At 47.1% G+C, this 24661-nt stretch overlaps 1 protein-coding gene across 1 annotated transcript in view; it reads right to left on the bottom strand.

Annotated features, from left to right (window-relative positions):
• KNTC1 (kinetochore associated 1) overlaps positions 1–24661 on the bottom strand; it is a 71558-nt gene that overhangs the window by 24584 nt on the left and 22313 nt on the right. The window contains exons 22-39 of the mRNA XM_049767742.1: positions 24515–24571; positions 24319–24420; positions 21245–21364; positions 21007–21150; positions 19849–19947; positions 19107–19210; positions 18673–18772; positions 17912–18046; positions 17168–17287; positions 15147–15219; positions 14200–14267; positions 11021–11295; positions 9128–9300; positions 8247–8344; positions 5974–6112; positions 5674–5730; positions 1757–1920; positions 76–180 (exon numbers count right to left, since the gene is read on the bottom strand). Coding sequence (XP_049623699.1) covers positions 76–180; positions 1757–1920; positions 5674–5730; positions 5974–6112; positions 8247–8344; positions 9128–9300; positions 11021–11295; positions 14200–14267; positions 15147–15219; positions 17168–17287; positions 17912–18046; positions 18673–18772; positions 19107–19210; positions 19849–19947; positions 21007–21150; positions 21245–21364; positions 24319–24420; positions 24515–24571 — 2133 coding nt within the window. The remainder of the gene's footprint in view (positions 1–75; positions 181–1756; positions 1921–5673; positions 5731–5973; positions 6113–8246; positions 8345–9127; positions 9301–11020; positions 11296–14199; positions 14268–15146; positions 15220–17167; positions 17288–17911; positions 18047–18672; positions 18773–19106; positions 19211–19848; positions 19948–21006; positions 21151–21244; positions 21365–24318; positions 24421–24514; positions 24572–24661) is intronic.

Raw genomic sequence — 24661 nt, 5'->3', positions numbered from 1 at the left:
AGTGTAGAATCACAGACACTCTTGACTGAGGAAAAGGGAAAACATGGAGCTTCTCACGAGTGAACAAATACTCACTTTGTGTAATACCTTTGCAGCACTTGCCCTCATAAAGGTGATGGCCTTTTCTCTCAATCCCATTACAACCTGCTTGAATTTCACTGATATGGCCTCCCCGAACAACTTTTAGAAAAAAAAAACAAGAGAATCATTAGGTCCAATTACAGGCAACAGTCTGATAATTTTCTTAAGTAGTAAAGAATGCTGACACTTCATCATTAGGTTAGAAAGGCAATGGCATTAAGGATCAATAGTGAAAGACAGTTCGGGCAGATTGAGTGGTGTTGTATATGTAAACATTTCAATGGGATTATTATGTGACTGACCCTACCCTGATGGTGATAGTGCCCTACCCTAGGGTGTGACCTGGCATTCAGCTCCCACCCTAGGGTGGCACCTGATCCCACCATTGGGTGGTACCTGATTCTGGGGGATAAAATAAGGGTCTGTGAAAGGTGAAGGGCTTTTTTCCTGGGGCCTATTCTGAGGCCTTTTGGCTTCGGCCTCTTCATGAAATAAAGAGCTGTTTTCTTCGGAAGCCTGACTGCCTGTTGGCTTTCTTCCCGCCGCATTCATCTCAGAACCTCCGGCTGAACAGGGTAACAGACTCGTGGTCCGAGCTGGAGGAGAAAGGCCTCATTCTCCACCCCTCCATCAGTCAACCCCATCAGGGGCTGACTTGCAACAAAGTGGAAGGGGGCAAAGAGGACCTTCTAGAAAGTCCTTATGGTGTTAGGGAGGCCATTTCAACCGTGAAAGCTATACAACAATAAATATCATTTTCTGTAAGGTATCCCTCCCCAAATGCCCTAAACTTTGTTGAAATGTTAGTCACACCTGGATTACAGGTCCACCTGGGGTGGGGATCTAGAGGATAAAGAAAAGGGTCTGGCTGGGGGGAAGGAAGAAGAAAGAGGCAGAAAGCCAGAGGAGATCTGCAGAGAAGGAGTTGCCTGGAATAAGCTGAGTGTAGAAGCCATATGACTAAAAGCATATAGCGGATAGGGCCTTGGAATAAGCTGGCTGACTCTGATGCAACTTTAACTGACTGCCCGTAAATTATTTTACAGCATTACTACCCCTCTTCAGACACGCCAGCCCAACACGTGAACTTTATCCTTTATATTTTATGTTATATCAATCATCTTCAAACTTGACATTTAATAAATATTCACGAGAGAGTAAAAACGAGTACAATGCAAGTTATCAGGTAGTTTGCCTTCTAGAATATTTTTTTACATAGTACCAAGACCAAATTCAGGGCTTCACATATATGAGGCGATGACAGCCCTCACACAGAGCCGTACCCTGGGCCTAGAATCTTTTCAACAATGCTGTCAGGTAATAATTGTAATAATTCAGGCCACAATAAACCCTTCAGGACACTGTGAGCACAGCAAATCCAGTAAATCTAAACATCCTACCTAGCTTGCTTTCCTCCCAAAAAGTTTGCGCCACACTCAGCTGTGCACAAGACTTGCACCGGGCTTTGTGCTCAGAGAATCAATTCTGGAGGTGCTTGTGGGGGGCCATCTGGGTTGGCTGTATGCAAGGCAAGTGCCTGACCATTTCTCAGCAAATACTTCTAAAACCTGATCGGTGGCATCGCCAAACAGTCAAACAGGAAAGAGAGGACTCATTTATCGGTGCTTCCATGTCCACATTCACTACAAGTTGATGTAATTCTCTCAAAAAATACCTTTTCACTCAGACTGACATCCATAAAGTTCGTCACAGAGTGCTGATGGCAGATGGCAAATGAGCCAATGATGAACCTCAGGGCCAGCTCCCACTGGCTGGATTCCTCCAGGGTCTGATGCAGGGCGGAGATGGAGTTGATAACGGGCAAAATAAAGCTGTTTCCTGGGAAATGAGGAACAACTTTTGAGCAAAGGCACTTTCATGTTCAGAGTTTTTTAAAGCAAGAAGCATGCTAAATTACTGACTTATTTGGGGGGCTCATAAGCCATGCAGTAGAGACTGTGTCCATGCTAGTGATTCCGAGCCAACCGAGCAAGTGGCTCACGGCAAGGATTGAGAATGGGGTACTGCTCAGGCCTCGTGTGGCTGGAGAGTACCCCAACAGCGAGGGTATATATGCTGGCTGCCAGGCTTGCACCTGGTAATGCTGGAGGGGCCCATGTGGTATTGGGGACCAAACAGGGCTGGTCTTATAGAAGACAAGAATCCTTATTATTGGGCCCAGAGAGATAGCACAGCGGCGTTTGCCTTACAAGCAGCCGATGCAGGACCAAAGGTGGTTGGTTCAAGTCCCGGTGTCCCATATGGTTCCCCGTGCCTGCCAGGAGCTATTTCTGAGCAGACAGCCAGGAGTAACCCCTGAGTACTGCCGGGTGTGGCCCAAAAACCAAAAAAAAAAAAAAAAGAATCCTTATTATTTACCACGTCACCAGCCTCAGAACTTGTTATTAGGAACTGTTTCAGGTCATCTAGTTTTCAACCAGATGCCACAGAATTTGTTCTCAAAGTTAGTAAAGTATAGAGTAACTTAAGGTTGGTTTATTTATTTTAAACTTTATTGATTGATTGGTTTCTGGGCCACACCTGGCGGCGCTTACGGATTACTCTTGGCTCTGTACTCAGAAATGGCCCCTGGTAGGCTGGGGCCCATATGAGATGGCAGGAATCTACCCAGGTCCCTCCCAGGTCGGCCACATGCAAGGCAAATGCCCTACCACTGTGTTATCTCTCCGATCCCTTAAGACTTGGTTTAAACCAGTGTAGGGTACCTATCTGAGACCCACCCATTTCTGGGAGGGGTCTTGGGAACTGGATAATAGGTGTGACCTTACCTGCAAGACCCGGCCCATTCCTGGGAGGGGTCTTGGAATAGGTAGATAAACCTGGAAGCCAGGGGATTAAGGGGCTTTTGCCTTTTGGCCCTGCTGGGCTCTCGGAGGAAGATGGCTGAATTATAAGATGCAGAGCTAAGAATGGCCGAATGCTTAAAAGGTTATGAGATAGGCCACACACATGTGGTGAATAGGGCATGAATAAAGTTAATGCTTCCTGATGCCTGCCTGCTTGTGAGTGATTACGCCGATTGCCTGGAACCTGCCCGTTCATGGGGGTTGCTGAGCCACGTGGCCTGGGATGGCAAAGAGAAATCCACCTCCATCCATCTCCATCCAGCCTCATTGTTAATTAAATAATACAACATCTGGCGCTCCGAACTTTGACCTGAATCCTGGACCCAAGAAAACAGGAAATATGGTGAGATTTCTGCTCTTCTGTTTGATTTTGGCTCTTTTCAAATGGAGTCAGCCCAAAGGGTTTGACCACGTGAAGCCATGTTCAAAGATGGCCACGACCCCTTCTAGGGGCACAAATTTCAGTAATACAGGGGAGTTGAACACTTGTATCACTCCCATCCAAGGCCCAGGACTGAAACTTTGTTACAATAAACAAAAACCTCGGCCTCCTCAAAAACTGATTAAAAGTTTAAATTGGAAAAGGAGGAGAAAAAAGACTATTGAAAATGAACTGATTTTCTGAAAATGACCTTTGGCTTGAATTTGGATTTCGACTTTGAAAACTTCGGACTGGACTTTTACAACTCTGAACATCCAAAAGCGTCCTGTAAAGGTGTGGCCGAAAACTTGCTTGCTAAGTGCCGCCCGGAGGGGAAAAGCAGCGAAAAGCTCCTATCGGCCCAGAAGCAGGAACGCCTCGGCTCGGCTCAGCTTGGCTCGGCTCGGCCCGGAAAAGCGGAAAACCTGGAATCCACCCTCCAAATCAAAAAGGTGAAACAGCAGAAGCGAACCGGCAGCGGGCAGCGGAACCTGCAACCTCATGGTCAACAGAACCGTCTGCGGGGCCTAAAACTATGAAAGGAAGCCACGTGGTAAAATCAGCGTGGGACAAACCAGCATCTGAACTTTAAAAGTTTACAGAAGCCACGTGGTGAGATCAGCGTGGAACAAATTAATCATCTAAACTATGATTTTAGGTGTAGGGACTAAGCGGGTAGTCATATATTTCACTCATAGTTGGTAATGGGATAAGTTTTAGTGAGTTAGTGGTTTAAAAAAAAATAGGGAGGTAATACAGCTTAGCCCATTTAAACATCTGATTTCTAACCACCTGCATCTTTGTCTTAGTCATTTTCTTTATAATTTAAATGTGTTTTGTTGTCTTTCATAGTTAATATTTTCAATTGCAAAATGTTTTACTGTGTGTATTTTAATGTACTTAGCCTGTTTTTAAAATGTATGTTATGCATCTATGCTGTAGTACTTGTGTATAGAAAAGGTTTATAGGAACAGGAAGTTCCCCCAATATAGTTAAAAGTATAGGAACATGAAAGTTCCAAAATAGTGCTTGGTAAAAAAGCATTAATAAAATTTTAGGTTACAGGTGTATAGTATATTTTGCAAAAATGTTATGTTTTTGAAAAGGGCTGGTATATTAATTTTCACTTTATTACGTTGCTGCATGAAAATATTAACCCACCTTTGGCTAAAGGTAGAGTCAAAATTACAAAAGGCTCTTTTTATATTTCAAAAAAGGGGGAAATGTAGGGTACCTATCTGAGACCCACCCATTTCTGGGAGGGGTCTTGGGAACCGGATAATAGGTGTGACCTTACCTGCAAGACCCGGCCCATTCCTGGGAGAGGTCTTGGAATAGGTAGATAAACCCGGAAGCCAGGGGATTAAGGGGCTTTTGCCTTTTGGCCCTGCTGGGCTCTCGGAGGAAGATGGCTGGATTGTAAGATGCAGGGCTAAGAATGGCCGAATGCTTAAAAGGTTATGAGATAGACCACATACATGTGGTGAATAGGGCATGAATAAAGTTAATGCTTCCTGATGCCTGCCTGCTTGTGAGTGATTACGCCGATTGCCTGGAACCTGCCCGTTCATGGGGGTTGCTGAGCCACGTGGCCTGGGATGGCAAAGAGAAATCCACCTCCATCCATCTCCATCCAGCCTCATTGTTAATTAAATAATGCAACAACCAGGAATTAGCCAAGTCCATTACAGCTCTGCATAGATAGTACCCTGCTATTTTAATTTAATCGTTTCTTGGAGAAAACTATTTCTCTAGTTGGGATTCTAAAATATCTGAAAAGAACTGGAAAGACAGTATAGCAGGGAGGGCATTTGTCTTGCCCATGACTGACACAGGTTCAATTCCTGGCATCCCATATAGTTCCCCAACACTGCCAGGAGTAATCCCTGAATGCAGAACCAGTAGTAACTCCTGATAATCTCTGGGTATGCTCCCAAAAATAAGTAAACGAAACAAGAACATGTGATCAAATTCTCTTCTTCTTTTTTTTTTGGTTGGGTCACACAAGGCAATGCTCAGGGGTTACTCCTGACTCTTCATTTAGGAATTACTCCTGTTGGTATTTGTGGGAGCCAGGTATTTACAGGATGCCAGGGATCAAAACCATGTGGGCCCTGTGCAAGGCAAGCACCCTCCCCACTGTGCTATTGCTCCTGCCCCTGTATAAACTAATTCTTCAAAGTTAACACAGTACGTGAAGTGACAGTCTCCTAACCCTGTGTGATAACAGAAAGCCACATGAGTGACTGATGTTCTGTATTTACAAGATCCAAAAATGCCATCTACATTAACCACCTCAAATACCTTGGCTGATGGAGAGGTACGGCAGACACGCAGAATCCAGGGGGTGTTTCTTGCTGTCTGTAAGAGAGGACACGATGGAGGTAAAGGAAATTAACTGCTGTTCCAAAGCTCCCGGAGTCCCGGCCAGGTCCAGTGGGCAGAGCAGGTGCTGTCAGTCTCTCTGAACTCGATGCACCTGTGTGTACCGTCTGGATCCCCTTGCTTTCTCCTCATCATGACCATGATCACTATATGCTGCAGATAGTTCTAGTCCCGAACCCTCGAACCCTGCAGGAGGCGGAATAAGCGAATAAACTTTACCAGCCAGCGGAATGAGCGAGGAAATCAGTTCATAGACCACAGGCAGCACCGTCTGGGCCTCGAGCACGATCCCATCCTCGGTGAAGAAGCTGCTGTAGGTCCACTCCTCGTACGGGTCTTTGTGTGTCCCGAGGGCAGTCTCCAGGAGACAATGTGAGGGAGAGACAGGAAAGAAAACGCCAAGTCAGACATCACCTGCTGTGCTCTCCCTCCAGCCTCCAGTCTCAGAGGATCCATGTGTCAAAGCATCTTTGGACTCGATGGTCAATACAATGATACAGTTTGTTTCTTGTGTCATTGTCTCCCTGCTAACAGAGTATCAGTGTATTCTTACAGTATTCTTTTTTTTTTTGGGGGGGGGGGGTGTGTGCACACCCAGAGGCACTCAGAGGATTTCTGGCTCTGTGCTCAGAAATTGCTCCTGGCAGGTTTGGTAGACCATATGGGATGCCAGGGATCAAACCCGGGTCTGGCCTGGGTTGGCTGCATGCAAGGAAAATGCCCTACCGCTGTGCTATCTCCCCAGTTCCTTCCTACAGTATTCTAAAGACCACTTAGCAAAACTGAGGCTCGAGGAAGGGCCAGTGTCCAGAGAGGCCTGTCTAAGTATGAATTATGGTCAACAAATATGAGTTGTAGAGAAGTCGTTGTTGTCTATATTAAACCAAAAAAATCAAGAGGCACATTTTTTAGAGAGGTGATTGGAGGAGGTGGCTTGGGCCACACCCAGCAGTGTGCAAGGCTTACACCTGACTTTGACCTCAGGAATCACTCCTGTGTCTTTGGGACCACCTAGAGCAGTAGGGATTGAATCCGGTTGGCCACATGCAAGACGATAGTACACTCCAAGCTGCTGCATTATCACCTTGCCTAAGGGACAATTATTTTTTTTAGTCATGCAAGGGATTTTTAGACAGTGATAATCACACACTTGCATGGTAAGGCCCCAAGTTCGATTCTCTGAAACTGCATGCTTGCCCCAATATTAATGGGTATATAGCCCCAAGCATAGCCAGTAAGGTTCTTGTGTTGCCTGTGGCAAACATGGGTTCAATACCCTACATCCTATATGGTCCCCCAAGCATCACCAGGAGTGATCCCTGAGTGCAAAACCAGGAATAAGCTGAGCAGAAACAACAAACAACAACAACTGATGACAAACCATAAATTTTTCTTTTCTTTTTTTTTTTTTGGTTTTTGGGCCACACCCGGTGACGCTCAGGGGTTACTCCTGGTTATGTGCTCAGAAGTCACTCCTGGCTTGGGGGAACCATATGGGACGCCGGGGGATCTAACCACGGTCCGTCCTAGGCTAGCGCAGGCAAGGCAGGCACCTTACCTCTAGCGCCACCGCCCGGCCCCAATTTTTCATATTTTTCATACCACTTTCTTCCCTCCAAAAGATGGGGGGAATGTCTTTGTGTTTTATGGAGCAAATGCTGCCTGGAGCTGAAACCTGAGTATTTAAAAGAATGCTTTTTATTTTCTTTTTCTTTTTCTTTTTTTTTTTTGGTTTTTGGGCCACACCCGGCGGTGCTCAGGGGTTACTCCTGGCTGTCTGCTCAGAAATAGCTCCTGGCAGGCACGGGGGACCCTATGGGACACCGGGATTCGAACCAACCACCTTTGGTCCTGGATCGGCTGCTTGCAAGGCAAACGCCGCTGTGCTATCTCTCCGGGCCCCGCTTTTTATTTTCTGATGTAAAATGTTTAATGTAAAACTGTTTAATCAGCTGTGGACCGGCATATTGTAAATGTACTTTGGCCTCACAGGATGGTTGCTTCCAGCCGCCATCTCCTGGCATCTTGCATTGCATCGTTTGCTTTAGGATATTTCTTTCTTTTGTTTGTTTTTGTTCTTGGGTCACACCCAGCAGCGCTCAGGGGTTACTCCTGGCTCTATGCTCAGAAATCGCTCCTGGCAGGCTCGGGGGACCCTATGGGAATGCTGGGATTCGAACCACCATCCTTCTGCAAATGTTCTACCTTCATGCTATCTCTCCAGCCCCCGAATATTTCTTTTTTTTTGTTTTCAACATCTAAAAACTATGTGCGTCTTATGGTCAGGTGCATGTTATAGAGAGAAAAATATAGTAACATAAATTTGTGTAGGAGTAACAACTCAAAGGGCCGAAGCATGTGCTTTTCCATAGGATCTCCCAAGGAGGGAAAAGACCCGGAATTACACTGGATATGTGCAAAGAACAAAACAAGACAAAAACGAACGAGCAAACAAAAGTGGAGTATAATGGAGCAGCAAACAAACAACTTACTTTGATGAGGGCCCCGTTGTCATCCATCTGACACTGTCTGGAAAGTTCTACTGCCGTTAAGGTATATTTGCACAATTCCAAAGCATCGAGTAAAATTTCTGAAAAGAACACATGTGGAGAGATGGCATCACGGTTAGTCTAGCATGTGTTTCTAATAACTAAAGCACTTTTACTTCTTTTTATGGTTTGGGGTTTTATCTGGCAGGGCACAGGATTGGTGCTGAGATTTCACTCCTAGTGCATGGGGGACCACATGTGCCAGAAATTGAACCCAAGGCGGCAGTGTGCAAGGAAGGCACCCTAACCACTGGTATCACTGTTCTTGCCCCTAAAAGAAACTGGGGGTGGGGTGGGGGGGAGTGCCACACCTACCATCGCTGAGAGGTTACTCCAGGCTCTGTGCTCAAAAATAGCCCCTGACAGGCTTGGGGGGGATCATATGGGATGCTGAGAATCAAACCCGGGTTCATCCCAGGTCGGCCACGTGCAAGGCAAACGCCCTACTGCTGTGCTATTGCTTTGGCCCTTAACAGCAACTTTTAATAAACTACCAAAGACCTAAGGTAGGTCAGAAAAATGACTGTTCTGATAAGCCGTGTGGGTGTGTGTACATCTGTATGTTATATGCTCATGTGTGGGAGGGAAAGGAAGGCCAGTTATGGGAAGAGCATTTTTGGCTCGCAAGAGAGATGTAATCCACGGTCAGAAAGGACACAGAGGCTTTGCACACACTTAGGCTCAATAACCTTCCCAGTGTCCCTACACGAAGCACAGACTGCTCTCTCTTCGTGGCACATGGAGAAAGCCTACAGTTTGGACAGCTGGGGGACAGGAGAAGACCATCGGCCATAACGTTGGGGGCGGGGAGGCACGAAAGTCACCTGGGCCACAGAGGGTGGTAGCCTGGCAGGCAAGCTCATGAATCCAATGGGAAAGGTTCAGTCCCGTGGGCACAGTCACCGGGACGTCGTCAGCCAGCATCTGGCAGAGCTTCTGGCAGGCAGCCAGCAGCACTGTCCCTGTGTGTGCACTGCGGTGGAACTCGAACAGGTCTCTGTAGGAGCAGAGTGAAGCGCTTAGCTTCCTGGGCTGCAAACATCACCAGCAAACACAGTCATGGGCCTCTACTGGCTTCTTTTTCTTTTTAAATTTTATTTATTTATTTATTTGGTTTTATGGGCCACACCCATCAGCACTCAGGTTCTGCGCTCAGAAATCACTCCTAGCAGGCTTGGGGGACCTATGGGATGCTAGGGATCAAACCCGGGTCCATCTTGGGTTGGCCGCATGCAAGACAAATATCCTACCACTGTGCTACAGCTCCGGCCCCTGGCTTCTTTTTCTATTTTATGCAGCTATAGGCTAGAGAGCTCAGGCGTCCAAAAGCCTCACTTGTTCATGAGTTACCAGCGGACGTCAGAATGTCAGTGAGCTCTCCACTGGGCGCCGCTCCCTAAACATATACTCATCCAGACCTTGCTCTCAGCTCTGTGGTTCTGTGGGCACCTGAGGGCTGCCCGGGAGGACGTTTTGAAGGGAACGGTAAGCAAAGCAAGAGTACATATGACTGTTTTCATCTATCCGGCCCTTGAAGCCAAGTTGTGGAATCTGTGTCTGCATTGTTCAATGGTTTGGTTAGCTGTGCTGAGATCGATCATGCTAAGAGTCTTAGTAGGCATTTCTGATATTTCAAACCCAAAACAAATTGCATCAGACAGTTTGGGATTAGAGCTTGCAGACCACTATAGACAATTTTTTTCTTTGGTTTTTGGGTCACACCCAGCAGCGCTCAGGGGTTACTCCTGGCTTTATGCTCAGAAATCGCTCCTGGCAAGCTCAGGGGATCCTATGGGATGCCGGGATTCAAACCACCATCCTTTTGCATGCAAGGCAAATGCCCTATCTCCAAGCTATCTCTCCGGCCCCAACATTATTATTATTTTTTTTAATCTTAATTTTTTTTTTTTTTGGTTTTTGGGCCAAACCCAGTGACACTCAGGGGTTACTCCTGGCTCTGGGCTCAAATATCTCTCCTAGCTTGGTGGACCATATGGGATGCCAGGATCAAACCAAGGTCCATCCTGGATCGGCTACATGCAAGGCAAACGCCCTACTGATATGCTATTGCTCCGGTCCTTTAATCTTAAATTTAATAATAAATGTAAGACATATGTGTCTGTATCATTTTCCCTATTTTTTCCCAGATGTGGTAGTGCTTCTGATTTACTCCTGACTCTGCACTCATAAATCACTCCTGTTAGGCTTGGGGGGACCATATGGATTGTGGGGATCAAACCCAGGTCAGCCACAGCAAGGCAACCCCCTTACCTGTTATATGAACAATCTAACCCTAATCCCTTTAACTTGTTAGCTCTCATAAACCATTTCTCAAAATAATTTTTTGGGCCAAACCCGTTGATGCTTAGGGGTTACTCCTGGCTCTGTGCTCAGAATCGCTCCCGGCTTGGGGGACCATATGGGACGCTGGGGATCGAACCCAGGTCTGTTCTGGGTCAGCCAAGTGCAAGGCAAACACCCTACCACTGCACTATTGCTCTGGCCCCGATTTCTCAAAATAATTTTACAACATAAAATGAAGGGCCTGTGGTGGGCTTTACAACGCTTAACAGTCCAGTGTGGGGACACCTGCAGCACAAGGTCAGGCCCAGCTACCCCAGCAGGCTCTCCTGGCACACCAAGTGGCACCATCCACCTACCTGCGGAAAAAGGCAAGCAGCCACCTCAAGGGGCAAGGGAAGGAGCCTCTCACTCACCTGCATTTTGCCAGCGCGGTGGTTATGTCACTGCTGGCCAAAGCCTGCAGGGCCAGCTCAGCCTCCAGTTCCTGCGGGGTCAGCTGCAGAGCCCGGGCCTGCCTGTGCAGCTGCAGCTCCGCACTTGGCCTCATGGTGGCCGTGGAATCGACGCCACCCTGGAGTCTATGTTTCTTCTTTGGGGCCTCGTGAGCTTTAATGCACCGTCCTCGGAGCTCGGCTACCAGGGAGCTGTTGCTGTACTCTCCGAAGGTCAGGAAGAGCTCAAAGTTCTCCTGCAGTAAGGCAAGCAAGAGGAGGTAGAGGCCTGCTCAACAGGTGGGCTGCTCAAAATCAGGTGTGGTCAAACTTCCCTTCAATTGCCCGTTGCCTGGGAAATGATGAACCAAAGATTTGACATTCCTTTGACACTCTAATTTGGGGTAAAGACAGTTCAGGGGGGCTGGAGTGATAGCACAGTGGGTAGGGCATTTGCTTGCACGAGGCAAACCCAGGTTTGATCCCCAGCATCCCATAGGGTCTCCTGAGCCTGCTAGCAATGATTTCTGAGCAGAGCCAGCAGTGACCCGAGTGCCGCTGGGTGTGCCCCCCCCCCACAAGTTCAACTGGATTGCATGCCTCACCCTATCCTCTACAATACCGCAAGGCCCTCTGAATAAATATGGGAGAGTGACCACAAACCAAAACCAAAGCAACAATGATAAAAAGGTGAAGTTGTAGCAGCAAGAAGGACAATTGCCTTGCATGTGGTCCCTCGAGGTCCAATCCCCAGCATCCCAAATGGTCCCCCAAACACCGCCAGGAACCTCTGAGCACAGCCAGTGTGACCCAAAAGCCAAAACAAGCAAATAAAAAATACTAAATATGGGGCAGGAGCAAGAGTAGAGCAGGAAGGGCATTTGCCTTGCACACAGCTGAGGTGGGTTCAGTCTTGATAACCTGGAACACACCCTGTGTTCACCAGGAGCGATTCCTGAGTGCAGAGCCAGAAGAATCCCTGAGCACAAGAGCACATGTGCACTTTCGGGTGTGGCCACAAAAATCAAAATAAATAAACACATAAATAAAAATGTGAAAAGGGGAAGGACAGCTAGCACAGGGGTTACAATACTTGCATTGCACACAGCCAACCAGGGTTCAATCCCTGGCATCACACAGTTCCCTGAGCCCACCCTAAAGGATTCCCAAGCACAGTCAGGAGCAAGCTCTGAGCACTGCCAGATGTGGTCCCAAACCAACAATCAAAACAAAACAACGCTAAATCAAATACTCGCTGGAAACTTCCAGAGCTGGTTGCCTTCCCTCCAGCTCCTGTTCGAGTCCAACTCCAGACTCTGAACAGATAGTACTCGAAGTGAGCAGGAATGGCGGGAGTCACAGTCTGAGGGGCTTTCAGCTCTGCCCTGCCATCAAGGGTGGCATCACTGGCCTCTGCCCACTTGGTGCCACCAGCTGGCGCCAATTGTGACAACCAAAAGGATCTTCAGACTGCCGAATGTCTTGGCGAGGCTCCTAGACCCCGCCTCAGCCACGAAGAGACGTTTCCCTTCCCTTCCCTGTATCTACTACAGAGTACAGGGTCAAGTGAGCACAAAAGAAAATGCACATGCAGCCTTTTCACAAAGCTTCTGGAAAACCAGTCTGTGCCCAAAAAAACAAAACCCCAAGAACTTCTTATCACTGTTGCAATTCCACTGAAAGGATCGAAGTCTGAAAGGCCAGACTTTGAGGAAGAGCAGCTGAATAAAGTAAATTTCACTATTTCTTCTTTACCCACACAAAGATAATATGGTTGGAAGTCACATCAACCAGCACTACATTTTTTTAATTTGTTTTTGTTTTGGGCCACACCGGCAGTCTCAGGGGTTACTCCTGGCTCTGTGCTCAGAAATCGCCCCTGGCAGGCTCAAGGGAACCACTATATGGGATGCCGGAAATTTAACCCAGGTGGGTTATGTGCAAGGTAAATGCCCTACCACTGTGCTAATGTGCTGGCCTCAGCACTAATTTTAAGTTTTCACAAAATGAAGTTTGAACTAGTCCAAGAGGCCAGGTGAATTCATCATTCAGCATATGTTCTCCAGCAATGAATCCCAGAAGTCCTGCTATTTCTAAATCTGTAGCATGAGGGAGGCCAGGTCAAAGTAAAATTAATCTCAAGCCTCAAACAACAGGGCACTCACTGCACTCAGCTAACAGAAATTAACTGTGAAGGTAAAAGAGAAAGCCTAGGGGCCAGAGAGATAGAATGGAGGTAAGATGTTTGCCTTGCATGCAGAAGGACGGTGGTCCGGCATCCCATATGATCCCCTGAGCTTGCCAGGAGTGATTTTTGAGCGTAGAGCCAGGAGTGACCCCTAAGCGCTGCTGGGTGTGACCCAAAAAACAAAACAAAAAAAAAAAAAAACAACACCAACAAAAAAAAGAAAGCCTAGATGAAGCTAGTAGGTGAAAAGTGGAAACCCTGCATACACAGGAACTGCCGGGCTGCAGTCAGCAACAGGAGCAGGAGAACGGCGCCCCCCACAGGCAGCTGTGTGACCAACATCACAGATGCAAGCAGCCTGACCCGGACATTTAGAAAACATCCTGCCTAGCAAAAACCTTTAGACTTCTAAATCATGGACATTGTTCGGCTTCACTTAGGAAACTATCCAGAGACAAAAGGTACAGGGACCAGGGAGAAAAAACGGGGAAAAAAAAGGATCTGCATAGCTGGGAGTGGAATAAGTCGGTTCAACTGTAGCTCCAAAGCCAGCTAACTTTAAGTTACACTGTGAAACCATGGTGTGTGAATTAAACTGTTGGGGAGGGGAGAGAGAAGGAGGGAGGGAAAGAGAGAGAGAGAGAGAGAGAGAGAGAGAGAGAGAGAGAGAGAGGGGAGAGAGAGAGAGGAGAGAGAGAGAGAGAGAGAGAGGAGAGAGAGAGAGAAAATCTGTGCAGAAACTAAGAAGTAGATTAACGAGTCAGAAGCTAAGCAGAAGAACCAGCGATAGCACAGTGGGTAAGACATTTGCCTTGCACATGGATAACTCAGGTTTGATCCCCGGCATCCCAAATGGTCCCTGAACCTTCTAGGATCGATTTCTGAGCACCACTAGGGGTGGCCCCAAAACCAAAACCACCACCACCACCACCACCAACAACAACAAAAGCTAAGCGAATTCACCGATTTTTACCTGGAGGCTAGAAACAGTTTGAAACAGTCTCAAGAGCTCTTCATTTTCATCCTTCTTCTGTAGATTGTCTGTAAGTAGAATTCTGTGTCAGAGGAGATATCGTAACCCCCACGCCCTCAGAAATGTACAAAAGCTGAAATCAGGAAAAAACAGAATACAGTATCTGGAGTCATCAGTTCTTCTCAGATGCTGATAGAAGATATTGCTAAAAGTCTCCTGAGTTACAGGAAAGAGCAACTGTCCTGAAAATAATATATGGGAGCTCTGTCCCCCCAAACAGTTGCTTTGTTCACCATTAATGTTTCTTCTAATTCAAATGGGAGTTCTCCACAGATTAAAAAACAAACTATGAGGGGCCGGGCGGTGGCGCTAAAGGTAAGGTGCCTGCCTTGCCTGCGCTAGCCTTGGACGGACCGCGGTTCGATCCCCCGGTGTCCCATATGGTCCCCCAAGCCAGGAGCAACTTCTGATCACATAGCCAGGAGTAACCTCTGAGCGTTACCGGGTGTGGCCCAAAAACCAAAAAAAAAAAAAAAAAAACAAACTATGAGGCAGGAGCAATACTAGTGAGCAGGGCATTAGCCTTGTACATGGCCAACCTATGTTTGATCCCCGGTAACTCACGTGGTCCTGAGCCTGCCAGGAGTAACTTCTGGTTTTTTGGTGTTTTTGTTTGTTAGTTGGTTTTGGGGTCACATCCGGTGGTGCTCCTGGCTCTGTGCTCAGAAATCGCTCCTGGCAGATTTGGGGGAACCACATGGGATGCCAGGAATCAAACCTAGGTACATTTCGGGTCGGTGGCATGCAAAGTAAAAGGCAAATTCCCTACTGCTGTGTTATCACTCCAGCCTATGCCAGGAGTAAACACCTGAGCGCCACCAGGTGTGGCCCAAAAATTAAAAAAAAAAAGAATAAACCCAAGAAGAAGGGACAGAAGAAGAACTGACCTTTCTGGATGTCACACAGAATTTTCAGAATATCCACTAATGTCTTGGCAACACATATTCGCCAGGCCTTGTCCTAAAAAAGAAAAACGGCAAAATAAAATCTGCGTCATGAGTCACATCAATAGTATGTATATAAACAAACGTAAAGCCATGGAAGCAGAGAAAACGGTAAAAATGGATGACGGGCACGGGATGTGGTTCTGTGGGAAGCACCTGCCTCACGTGTCTGAGAACCAGGGGACATTTGAACATTTGGGTTTCCTGGGTGAATTCAGCATTCAGCTCCTGCTCTCCAGAAGGAAGGAAGCCAGCTCTGCTAAAACCATTTCAGGTTCCAAACTTCTAAGCTTTGGATTCACATGTGCCCTGTGCTGGCATGATCCAACAGTACTGACATGGGACAGAACACACCGTTTGTTCAAAGGACACCATGGAACCAACCTCATCACCATTGAACGACATCAATAAATCCTGATTATTGATTCTAGATTATTCTAGAATAATCTGTGGATCAAAAGCAGTTGGAATTTTTGTAAAAGTTTGCAAAAATTTTTGTATCGGACCCGGAGAGATAGCACAGCGGCATTTGCCTTGCAAGCAGCCGATCCAGGACCAAAGGTGGTTGGTTCGAATCCCGGTGTCCCATATGGTCCCCTGTGCCTGCCAGGAGCTATTTCTGAGCAGACAGCCAGGAGTAACCCCTGAGCACCGCCAGGTGTAGCCCAAAAACCAAAAAAAAAAAAAAAGAATTTTTGTATCAGGATATTCTACCAGTAAGATAAATATTCATGGGCCGGAGAGATAGCATGGAGGTAAGGCGTTTACCTTTCATGCAGGAGGTCATCAGTTCAAATCCCGGTGCCCATATGGTCCCCCGTGCCTGCCAGGAGCAATTTCTGAGCCTGGAGCCAGGAATAACCCCTGAGCACTGCCGGGTGTGACACAAAAACCAAAAAAAAACTAAGATAAATATTCATAACCATAAGGCTATTCTCTAGTATACTATGATCTAAGCAAATTAAATTCTTTTTTTGTTTGTTTATTTTTGGTTTTTGGGTCACACCTGGCAGTGTTCAGGGGTTACTCCTGGCTCTGTGCTCAGAAATTGCCTCTGTCAGGCTCAGGGGACCATATGGGATGCCAGGATTTGCCCATCCTGGATGGGCTGCATGCAAGGCAAACACCCTACCTGTGCTATCTCTCTGGCCTGCAAATTGGAATCCTTAAGGACCTATCCTATAGTTTACAGTTCAAGGGGAGAGCAGTCATGCCTCACATGCATCAGGCCCTGGGTTTGATCCCTGGCACTGCCTGATCTCCTTAGCACTGCTGGGTATGATAAATAGATAAACTGAAAAGGAAATACCTTTTTTTTTTGTTTGTTTTTTGGACCACACACTGCTAACTTCTTGCAGAAAAATGTAGCACAAGACAATGGTCTCTCTCAATGTCAATGGATTAAATGTATTCAGTAAGAGACACAGAGGTTACTCATAGCTCTGTGCTCAGAATTCGTTGCTGGCAGGCTCGGGGAACCATAAGGGATGTTAGGAATCGAACCACTGTCCATCCTGGGATGGCTGTGAGCAAGGCAAATACACTACATCTGTGCTATCTCTCCAGCACTTGGAAATATCTTTTTATTAAAAAAAAATTGGCGGGGGAAATTTGGGCCATACCTGGCAATACTCAGAGCTTACTCCAGACTATACTTGGTTTTTAGTCCACACAAGTGGAGCTCAGGGGTTACTCCTGGCTCTGCAGTCAGAAATTGCTCTTGGCAGGCATAGGGGACAATATGGGATGCCGGGATTCAAACTACAGTCTGTTAGAATCACCTGCGTGCAAGGCAAATGCCCCACTGCTGTGCTATCTCTCCGGCCCCTCCAGACTGCACTTGGGAATCACTGAGTGATGCTCAGGGGACCAGAAAGAATGCCAGAGATCAGACCCAGGTTTGGCCACATGCAAGCAAGTACCTTACCTGAGTACTGTCATCTGCCCCACCCCCCCCATCTTACCTCTTTTGAATGATCTGGTTCTTCTTGCAAGGCCAGCCGTGCCCATATGACGACTCTTTCTGCAGTTTGCTCCGCTTGAGCAGGAGGCAGAGACCTCAGCAGAAGGACACAGTCTTCACCCTGTAGGTTTCACAGAAAGAAACCAACTGGTCCCTAAAAGAGGCTCTGAGGATGTGTCTCAGGGGTGAAGCACATGCCTGGCATTAAGCCTCCGCACCAGAAAAAAATAAGAAAGACAGGCACATCTCTGTCTAGAATCAAAGCGTCGCAGAGAGGGATGGAGCCTGAGTTGTGTTTACTCCAGGGCCTGAGCCTCCTGGTTCCTCGAAAACTGGCAGGATTGTGATTCAGTAGCAGTACACGAGCCTGTGGGGAGTGTTAGGTTCAGGGCCAGGCACAGAGAGAGAAATACGCTGCTGACCATCACCCAGCGTTTACATCTTGGTCTAATTTCATCCCGTACTCTGGGATATGGAAAATGTGATTGTTCTGAGTTTTTTTTTTTTTTTTTTTTTTTTTTTTTATTTTTGTTTCTTTTGGGTTACTCCCGGCTCTGGGCTCAGAAGTTGCTCCTGGCACAGGGGACCATATGGGATGCCGGGATTCAAACCACCATCTGTCCTGGATTGGCTGCTTGCAAGGCAAACAAACGCCCTACAACTGTGATATCTCTCTGGCCCCTGTTCTGAGTTTCTGAGGATTTAGTTAACAAGAAGCCACAGAGAAGGCAGCGGAAACTGAGACCTGTTCTCTGTCCAGCAGGTCGATGACCCTCAGAGTGTAGATTTCCTCGTCAGACAGCAGGTACGCCTGGGCCACCTTCAGAGCATCGTCCAGAGAAGATGGCATGTCTTGCTTAAGGATGTACCGTGCCACCCTCTGAAACAGATAGAACAGACAATTCTTTGTCTTGGGATCTCAGAGGTTCAAAACCATTTGTTCATAAGCAAGAGCACCATTAAAATAACATGACAGAAAAGTAAATAGCATGATAAAATAAAAACACAATGCTGGAGAATAGCACAGCGGGTAAGGCATCGGCCTTGTAATGGCCCATCCGGGTTCCATCCCCAGCATTCCCATGTGGTCCCCCAAGTCCACCAGGAGTTAATCCTGAGCATCACTGGGTGTGGCAAACAAAAACAAACCAAAAAAAAAAAGTCCAAACAAACAAACCCCAAAAGTTCACTATTTATTATCTAAATTTTTATGACAGTCCTGACAACTTCTCCTCTCCTTCACCTGCATGAAAGTGTAATTCAGAAATGAAAATTTACATATTTAATGTGTATATAAAAATAACCGGATACATTCCTTTGACTTCCTATTTTACAATTGATTGTTCTTCATACTTTAGTGAACAACTAAATGCCCAAGTAACATTCTAAAAAGGGGAAATCCTGGATAGCCCAAGTCTGTAAGTGCATGAAATAGGCACTAAAACTCCCATGTTGGCTTTGAACAGGACCAAAGAGGCCACGGTGGACATCAACTACTGCACTTACCATTATTTCCTTGTTTAAGAGATTCACCTCCCGTATTCCATAGCCCCGTAAGAGTTTTTTCATCTCCATTAGTTTGTAACTTTCCTGTAATAACTTGACTCTGAAAGTTAATTGATCAACATTAACATGGAATATACTTTTTAGGAAACACTAATTAGGGTACAGTGAAGAATTTAAAACTTCTCAAGGATGGTAACTCAAATCTGGAGGACGTGTCTAAGCACCAAAAAGGGCTATTGAAGGGCCAGAGAGATAGCACAGTGGGGAGAGCTTTTCACTTGTATGTTGCTGACTTATGTGTCTCGGCATCCCATATGGTCCCCTGAGTACCACCAGGAGTCACAGGAGTCAAGGCACAGGAGTCAGCCCTAGCCCCACTGGGTATGGTTTGAAACAAAACAAAACAAAAGTGGCCTAGAAGACCGTGATCTTACTTGGGATGGTCTATCTCCAAGTGCTGCTTTACCAGCTGCTCCACGGCTGCACTCCAGGGAACCACAGCTGCATACATGATCTTCAACACGGCATCAAATATGAGCTAGACACACATGGAAAATATATTACCTCCGGAGTATAAAAGCAAGCCCTAACAGCTGAATGCATCAAGAAGTTTTATGACTCAGAAAAATTCCAAGTATTTTGATGAAAATTGGCCTATTTTCTCTAAAGTGTCTGAATTTTTTTTTTTTTTTTTTTTTTTTTGGTTTTTGGGCCACACCCGGCAGTGCTCAAGGTTACTCCTGGCTGTCTGCTCAGAAATAGCTCCTGGCAGCACGGGGGACCCTATGGGACACCGGGATTCGAACCAACCATCTTTGGTCCTGGATCGGTTGCTTGCAAGGCAAACGCCACTTGTGCTATCTCTCCGGGCCCAGTGTCTGAAATTTTTTTTTGTGATTTCTTTATTCTTATTTTCTAATGATTCATATCAGACACATAAAGGACTCTGAGATATGAGGAAAGTGTCTACATCAACTGGCAGTCAAGCGTGGACACGGGCATAGCATGGCCCACTCTGCTGCTTGAGCTCGACGGGACACTATATTCCACACTAGGTGCCCAGGTGTTGGCCTGTCCTTGTCCCAGGCTGCCATAGTTCTATCTCCTTACACACCCACATGTTCCTCGATGAGACTCGCCCCTCCTCCCCCAGGATGCCTGCACAGCGGGACTCACGTCGGGGTCGGACAGACATCCAATGACGGCGATGACTTTGGCCTCCCAGGCGGTTTCAAAGATGGAAGTGGACTTGGAGCTACATCTCTTCAGTAAGTCCTGAAAAGGCAAATATGGTTCTTTGTTTTCACTTTATTGTTGTTCTAGGGTCACACTGGCTATGCGAAGGGCTTACTCTTGACTCTAAACTGCAAAGAATTATATGGGATGTCAAGGTTCGAACCTGGGTCGGCTGCATGCAAGGCAAGTACTATTGCTCTGGCTGGTTTTCTTTTCTGTATTTTTTAAGTGCAAAATTTAATTTGAGGGGCTGGAGTGGTGGCTCAAGCAGTAAGGCGATTGCCTTGCGCATGCTAGCCTAGGAGAGACTACGGTTCAATCCCCTGGCATCCCATACGTTCCCTCAAGCCAGGAGCGATTTCTGAGCGTATAGCCAGGAGTAACCCGAGTGTCACCGGGTATGGCCCCAAAACCAAAAACAAACAAATAGCGACCCAATTTAATTTAAAAGCCAAATGCCCAGGCAGATATAGATGGAAGCTTTTATGGATGTCAAAGAAACTAGAAACTTCTGCTTGGTCATGACTGGGCTGAAAAGTGGCTCAAATAGCTGCAAGCATTTTTCAACGCAGGAAATAATTTCTGGCTCAGAGCAATAGTAAGGAGGAGGGCATTAACCTTGCATGAGGCTGACCCAGGTTCATTCCATTCGATCCCTAACATCCCATATAGTCTCTGAGACCACCAGGAGTGATCCCAAGTACAAAGCCAGGAGTAAGCCCTGAGTACCACTGGATGTGGCCCTAAACCCACCCGCCCTGCAAAAAGGGTAAAGAATTGTCATCATTTATTATCCTGTATTATCATAATAGTTGTGTGGCAAAAGCCGTAACACCATCCACTTTCTGTACGGTTATCTGTCGATCAGTAGTAGGTAGGCTTCATTCCTTTTTCTGGCAGCTCAGGGGCTACTCCTTGTGGTGCTTGGGGGTGTTGTGTGGTATTTGGGACCGACCAAATCAGCCTACTCTCTCCCTAGCCTTCTGCTGTGGTCTTAACGAGGACACTATGTTCCACAAGTCCCAATAGTAAGCCTCTTGTTGCTCAGACAGCCAAGCAACTGGACAGTGAGGCAGGGCGGGTGTGGTAGAGCCCTACCTCTATGTAGAGCAGGAGCACGTCCTCCTCCTGCAGGCCGTGCTCCCGCATGTAAACACGAATGAACTTCTCTAGGATGGATGGGATGAGGGCCGGGGCCAGCACTCGGTCAAACATGCGGAACACGATGGTGGTGGTATTCTCCTAGAGGTGGAAAGAATGACAGCGAAGTGCAAACCTCAGCCAGACCGGCTGTGGCAGGGGGACAGATGAGGTTCTGAGGGAGCCGAGCCCTCACCTTCTCAAAGTCAGACAGGCCCAACTTGCAGTTGTACTTCCGATGCAGCGTGATCAACTCCCGCAAGGCTGTCACCAGCTCCCTTAGCTGTCGGATTTCCTCCGTTTCCTGAGAATCCTTCTGAAAGAACCGTCAGCACGTCCCATGAGGGACCGAGAGGCGGCACCTGGGATAAGGCACAGCTGGACAACCAACAAGGTTTCCATGCCCAGCACTACATGGTCCTGAACACAGACGGAAGTGAGCCCTGAGCACCGGGGGTCACAGTGCCCACAGCTTACTCTGGATTCTGTGCTCAGGGTTTGCTCCTGGTGGGGATCATGTGGGGTACCAGGGACAAAAATACCAGGTCAGGGGGTCGGAGAGATAGCATGGAGGTAGGGCATTTGCCTTGCATGCAGAAGGATGGTGGTTCGAATCCCGGCATTCCCATATGATCCCTGAGCCTGCCAGGAGTGATTTCTGAGAGTAGAGCCAGGAGGAACCCCTGAGTGCTGCCGGTTGTGACCCCTCCCATACAAAATACCAGGTCAGCCACATGGAAGACAAACCCCTGCCTGCTGTACCATTGCTCCAGCCCCTAAATTTAAGAATTTGGAAATCAAACAAATATTCTTTTTTTTTGGGGGGGGGTCACATCTGGCGGTGCTTAGGGATTACTCCTGGCTCTGCACTCAGAAATCACTCCTGGCAGGCTTGGGGGACCATATGGAATGCTGGAAATTGAACTGGGGTCTGTCCGGTGTTGGCCGCATGCAAGGCAGATGCCCTACCGCTGTGCTATTACTCCAGCCCCTATTCTTTTTGTTTGTTTGTTTGTTTTTTGGGCCACATCCAGTGACGCTCAGGGATTACTCCTGGCTATGTGCTCGGAAATTGCTCCTGGCTTGAGGGACCATATGGGACACTGGTGGATTGAACCGAGGTCCGTCCTAGGTCAGCATGTGTGGCAAACACCCTACAGCTTGCGCCACAGCTCTGGTCCCTAAATTAATATTCTTTTTTTTTGGTTTTTGGGCCACACCCATCGGTGCTCAGGGGTTCCTCCTGGCTATCTGCTCAGAAATAGCTCCTGGCAGGCACGGGGGACCATATGGGACACCGGGGATTCGAACCAACCACCTTTTGTCCTGGATTGGCTGCTTGCAAGGCAAATGCCACTATGCTATCTCCCCGGGCCCTAAATTAATATTCTTTTTTTTTTTTTTTTTTTTTTTGGTTTTTGGGCCACACCCGGTAACGCTCAGGGGTTACTCCTGGCTATGCGCTCAGAAGTCGCTCCTGGCTTGGGGGACCATATGGGACGCCGGGGGATCGAACCGCGGTCCGTCTCCTAGGCTAGCGCAGGTAAGGCAGGCACCTTACCTCCAGCGCCACCGCCCGGCCCTGCTAAATTAATATTTTTAATCTTCACTCTCTCTCTAGCATGGCTGTTTATCAGATGACCTGAAGGTCTAGATTTTATTTTGATTTTTGGGTCACACCCACAGCGCTCAGGGGTTACTACTGGCTCTACGCACAGAAAACACTCTGGCAGTCTCGGGGACCATATGGGATGCCGGGATTTGAACCACCGACCTTCTGCATGCAAGGCAAAACGCCTTACCTCCATGCTATCTCTCCAGCCCCTAGATTTTATTTTTGAAGAACAGGATTTACTTGGAAATTCTAAAAAAAGGGTAAGGAAAGGAAGGAGAGAAGAGTGCAGCCTTCTACAGATCCAGAGAGTGTGCCAGCACACATCCTGGTGTGGAAATAGGAAAATCATCATCTGAAAGGGGGGGATGCAGCACCATGTGCCTGGGTTGGTAACGTACATGTGAACAGCACCAACACATGAGCCCGTGAAGCACAGCTGCCTTTTTTTTAATTTATGGAGTGGGGCTGGAGCAACAGTGCAGTGGGTAGGTTGTTGATATTGTACATAACCATCCTAGGTTGAAACCTCGGTATGATATGGTTCCCTGAGCATCACCAGGCGTGATTTCTGAGTGCAGAGTAAACCCTGGGTGTCACCAGATGTGAACCTCCTCGAAGAAACAAAGATAAATTCAGTGTCCTGAAGCAGGCTCAAGTAGAACACAGGGCTAGGACAGAAAGGAGGGCACTTGACTCTCCCAGTTAGAGTTCCCAGGAGCCTAGCCAGGAGAGATCAAGCCCTGAGCATCTCTGGGTATTGCCAAAACTAAATCAACAACAACGGAATAGGTCCAAGAATTTTCAGGAAGCAAAAAAGAAGTAAATTTCTGTGGATTTTGAAAGTACATGTCAAACATAAGAGAGAAAAATTTGGGGCCAGAGAGATAGCATGGAGGTAAGGCATTTGCCTTTCATGCAGAAGGCTGGTGGTTCGAATCTCGGCATCCCATATGGTCCCCCGAGCCTGCCAGGAGCAATTTCTGAGCATAAAGCCAGGAGTAACTCCTGAGCACTGCCGGGTGTGACTCAAAAACCAACCTCCTCCCAAAAAAAAAAGAGAAAAATTTGGAGCTGAAAAAAATAGTATAATGAGGACAAGGTACTTCACTGCACACAGCCAACCAGATTTAATCCCCGGCACCGCATACGGTAACCCAATCCCTCCAGCTGCTGCTGGATGTGACACAAAAACCCAGTGGTGGGATGGGGGAAACAATTAGAAGTCAAAAGAGAAGGGGCACAGGAAAAAAAAAGAAGTCAAAAGAGAAAATGTAAGTACCTGTACTTGCAGATACAAAGACAAGAGAGCTGCTATAAACAGGTTCATTTCTATTTTTTTCCCTTTTGTTGTGGACCATATCCAGTGGTGCTCAGGGGTTCCTCTGGGCTCTGTACTTAGAAATCACTTCTGTTAGGCTTGAGGGGACCATATGGGATGCTGGAGATTGAACCTGGGTCTGTCCTGAGTCAGCCACATGCAAGGCAAATACCCTATCACTGTATTATCACTCTGCCCCCTGAACAGGATCATTTGTAAATTCTTTTGGGATGAGGGAAGTACTAGCTGTTACAACACATCTCAAATGTCTGAGGTCCTGGGTTCTAGCCCTAGTACCACCCCCACCTCCTCAAGCCTTTCATTTTCCAAAGCATACCATGGAAATCCAATGCCAAGAGGACGTCAGTTCCAAGGCATCTGGTTTTGCTGCCGTAAAAAATACTTCTGCCAACTGAAGTCCATTTTCTGGCCAGTTTGTCTTTAAAAAAAGCATTAACCGTCATGATAAGTGATGCTTTCTGTTACTGAGAGTTTTCCCAATGCTGAAACAGTACCAGTTCTATGATTATTACCTTATCAGTTAATTCAAGGTTCCGGGCTGCTTGCTCTAACCACTTAGCAAGAATTTTCTGAAAGATAAGTCATTTATAAGTGAAATACTTAATAATCACTGACATTTCAAGAGGCGTGACGATGAATGGATGTTAAGGAGATTGTCT

Source organism: Suncus etruscus, chromosome 2 (assembly GCF_024139225.1).
Source record: "Suncus etruscus isolate mSunEtr1 chromosome 2, mSunEtr1.pri.cur, whole genome shotgun sequence".
NCBI lineage: Eukaryota > Metazoa > Chordata > Mammalia > Eulipotyphla > Soricidae > Suncus > Suncus etruscus.
Note: the sequence above shows the minus strand (reverse complement) of the source record. Positions and strands in the feature narration are given on the sequence as shown.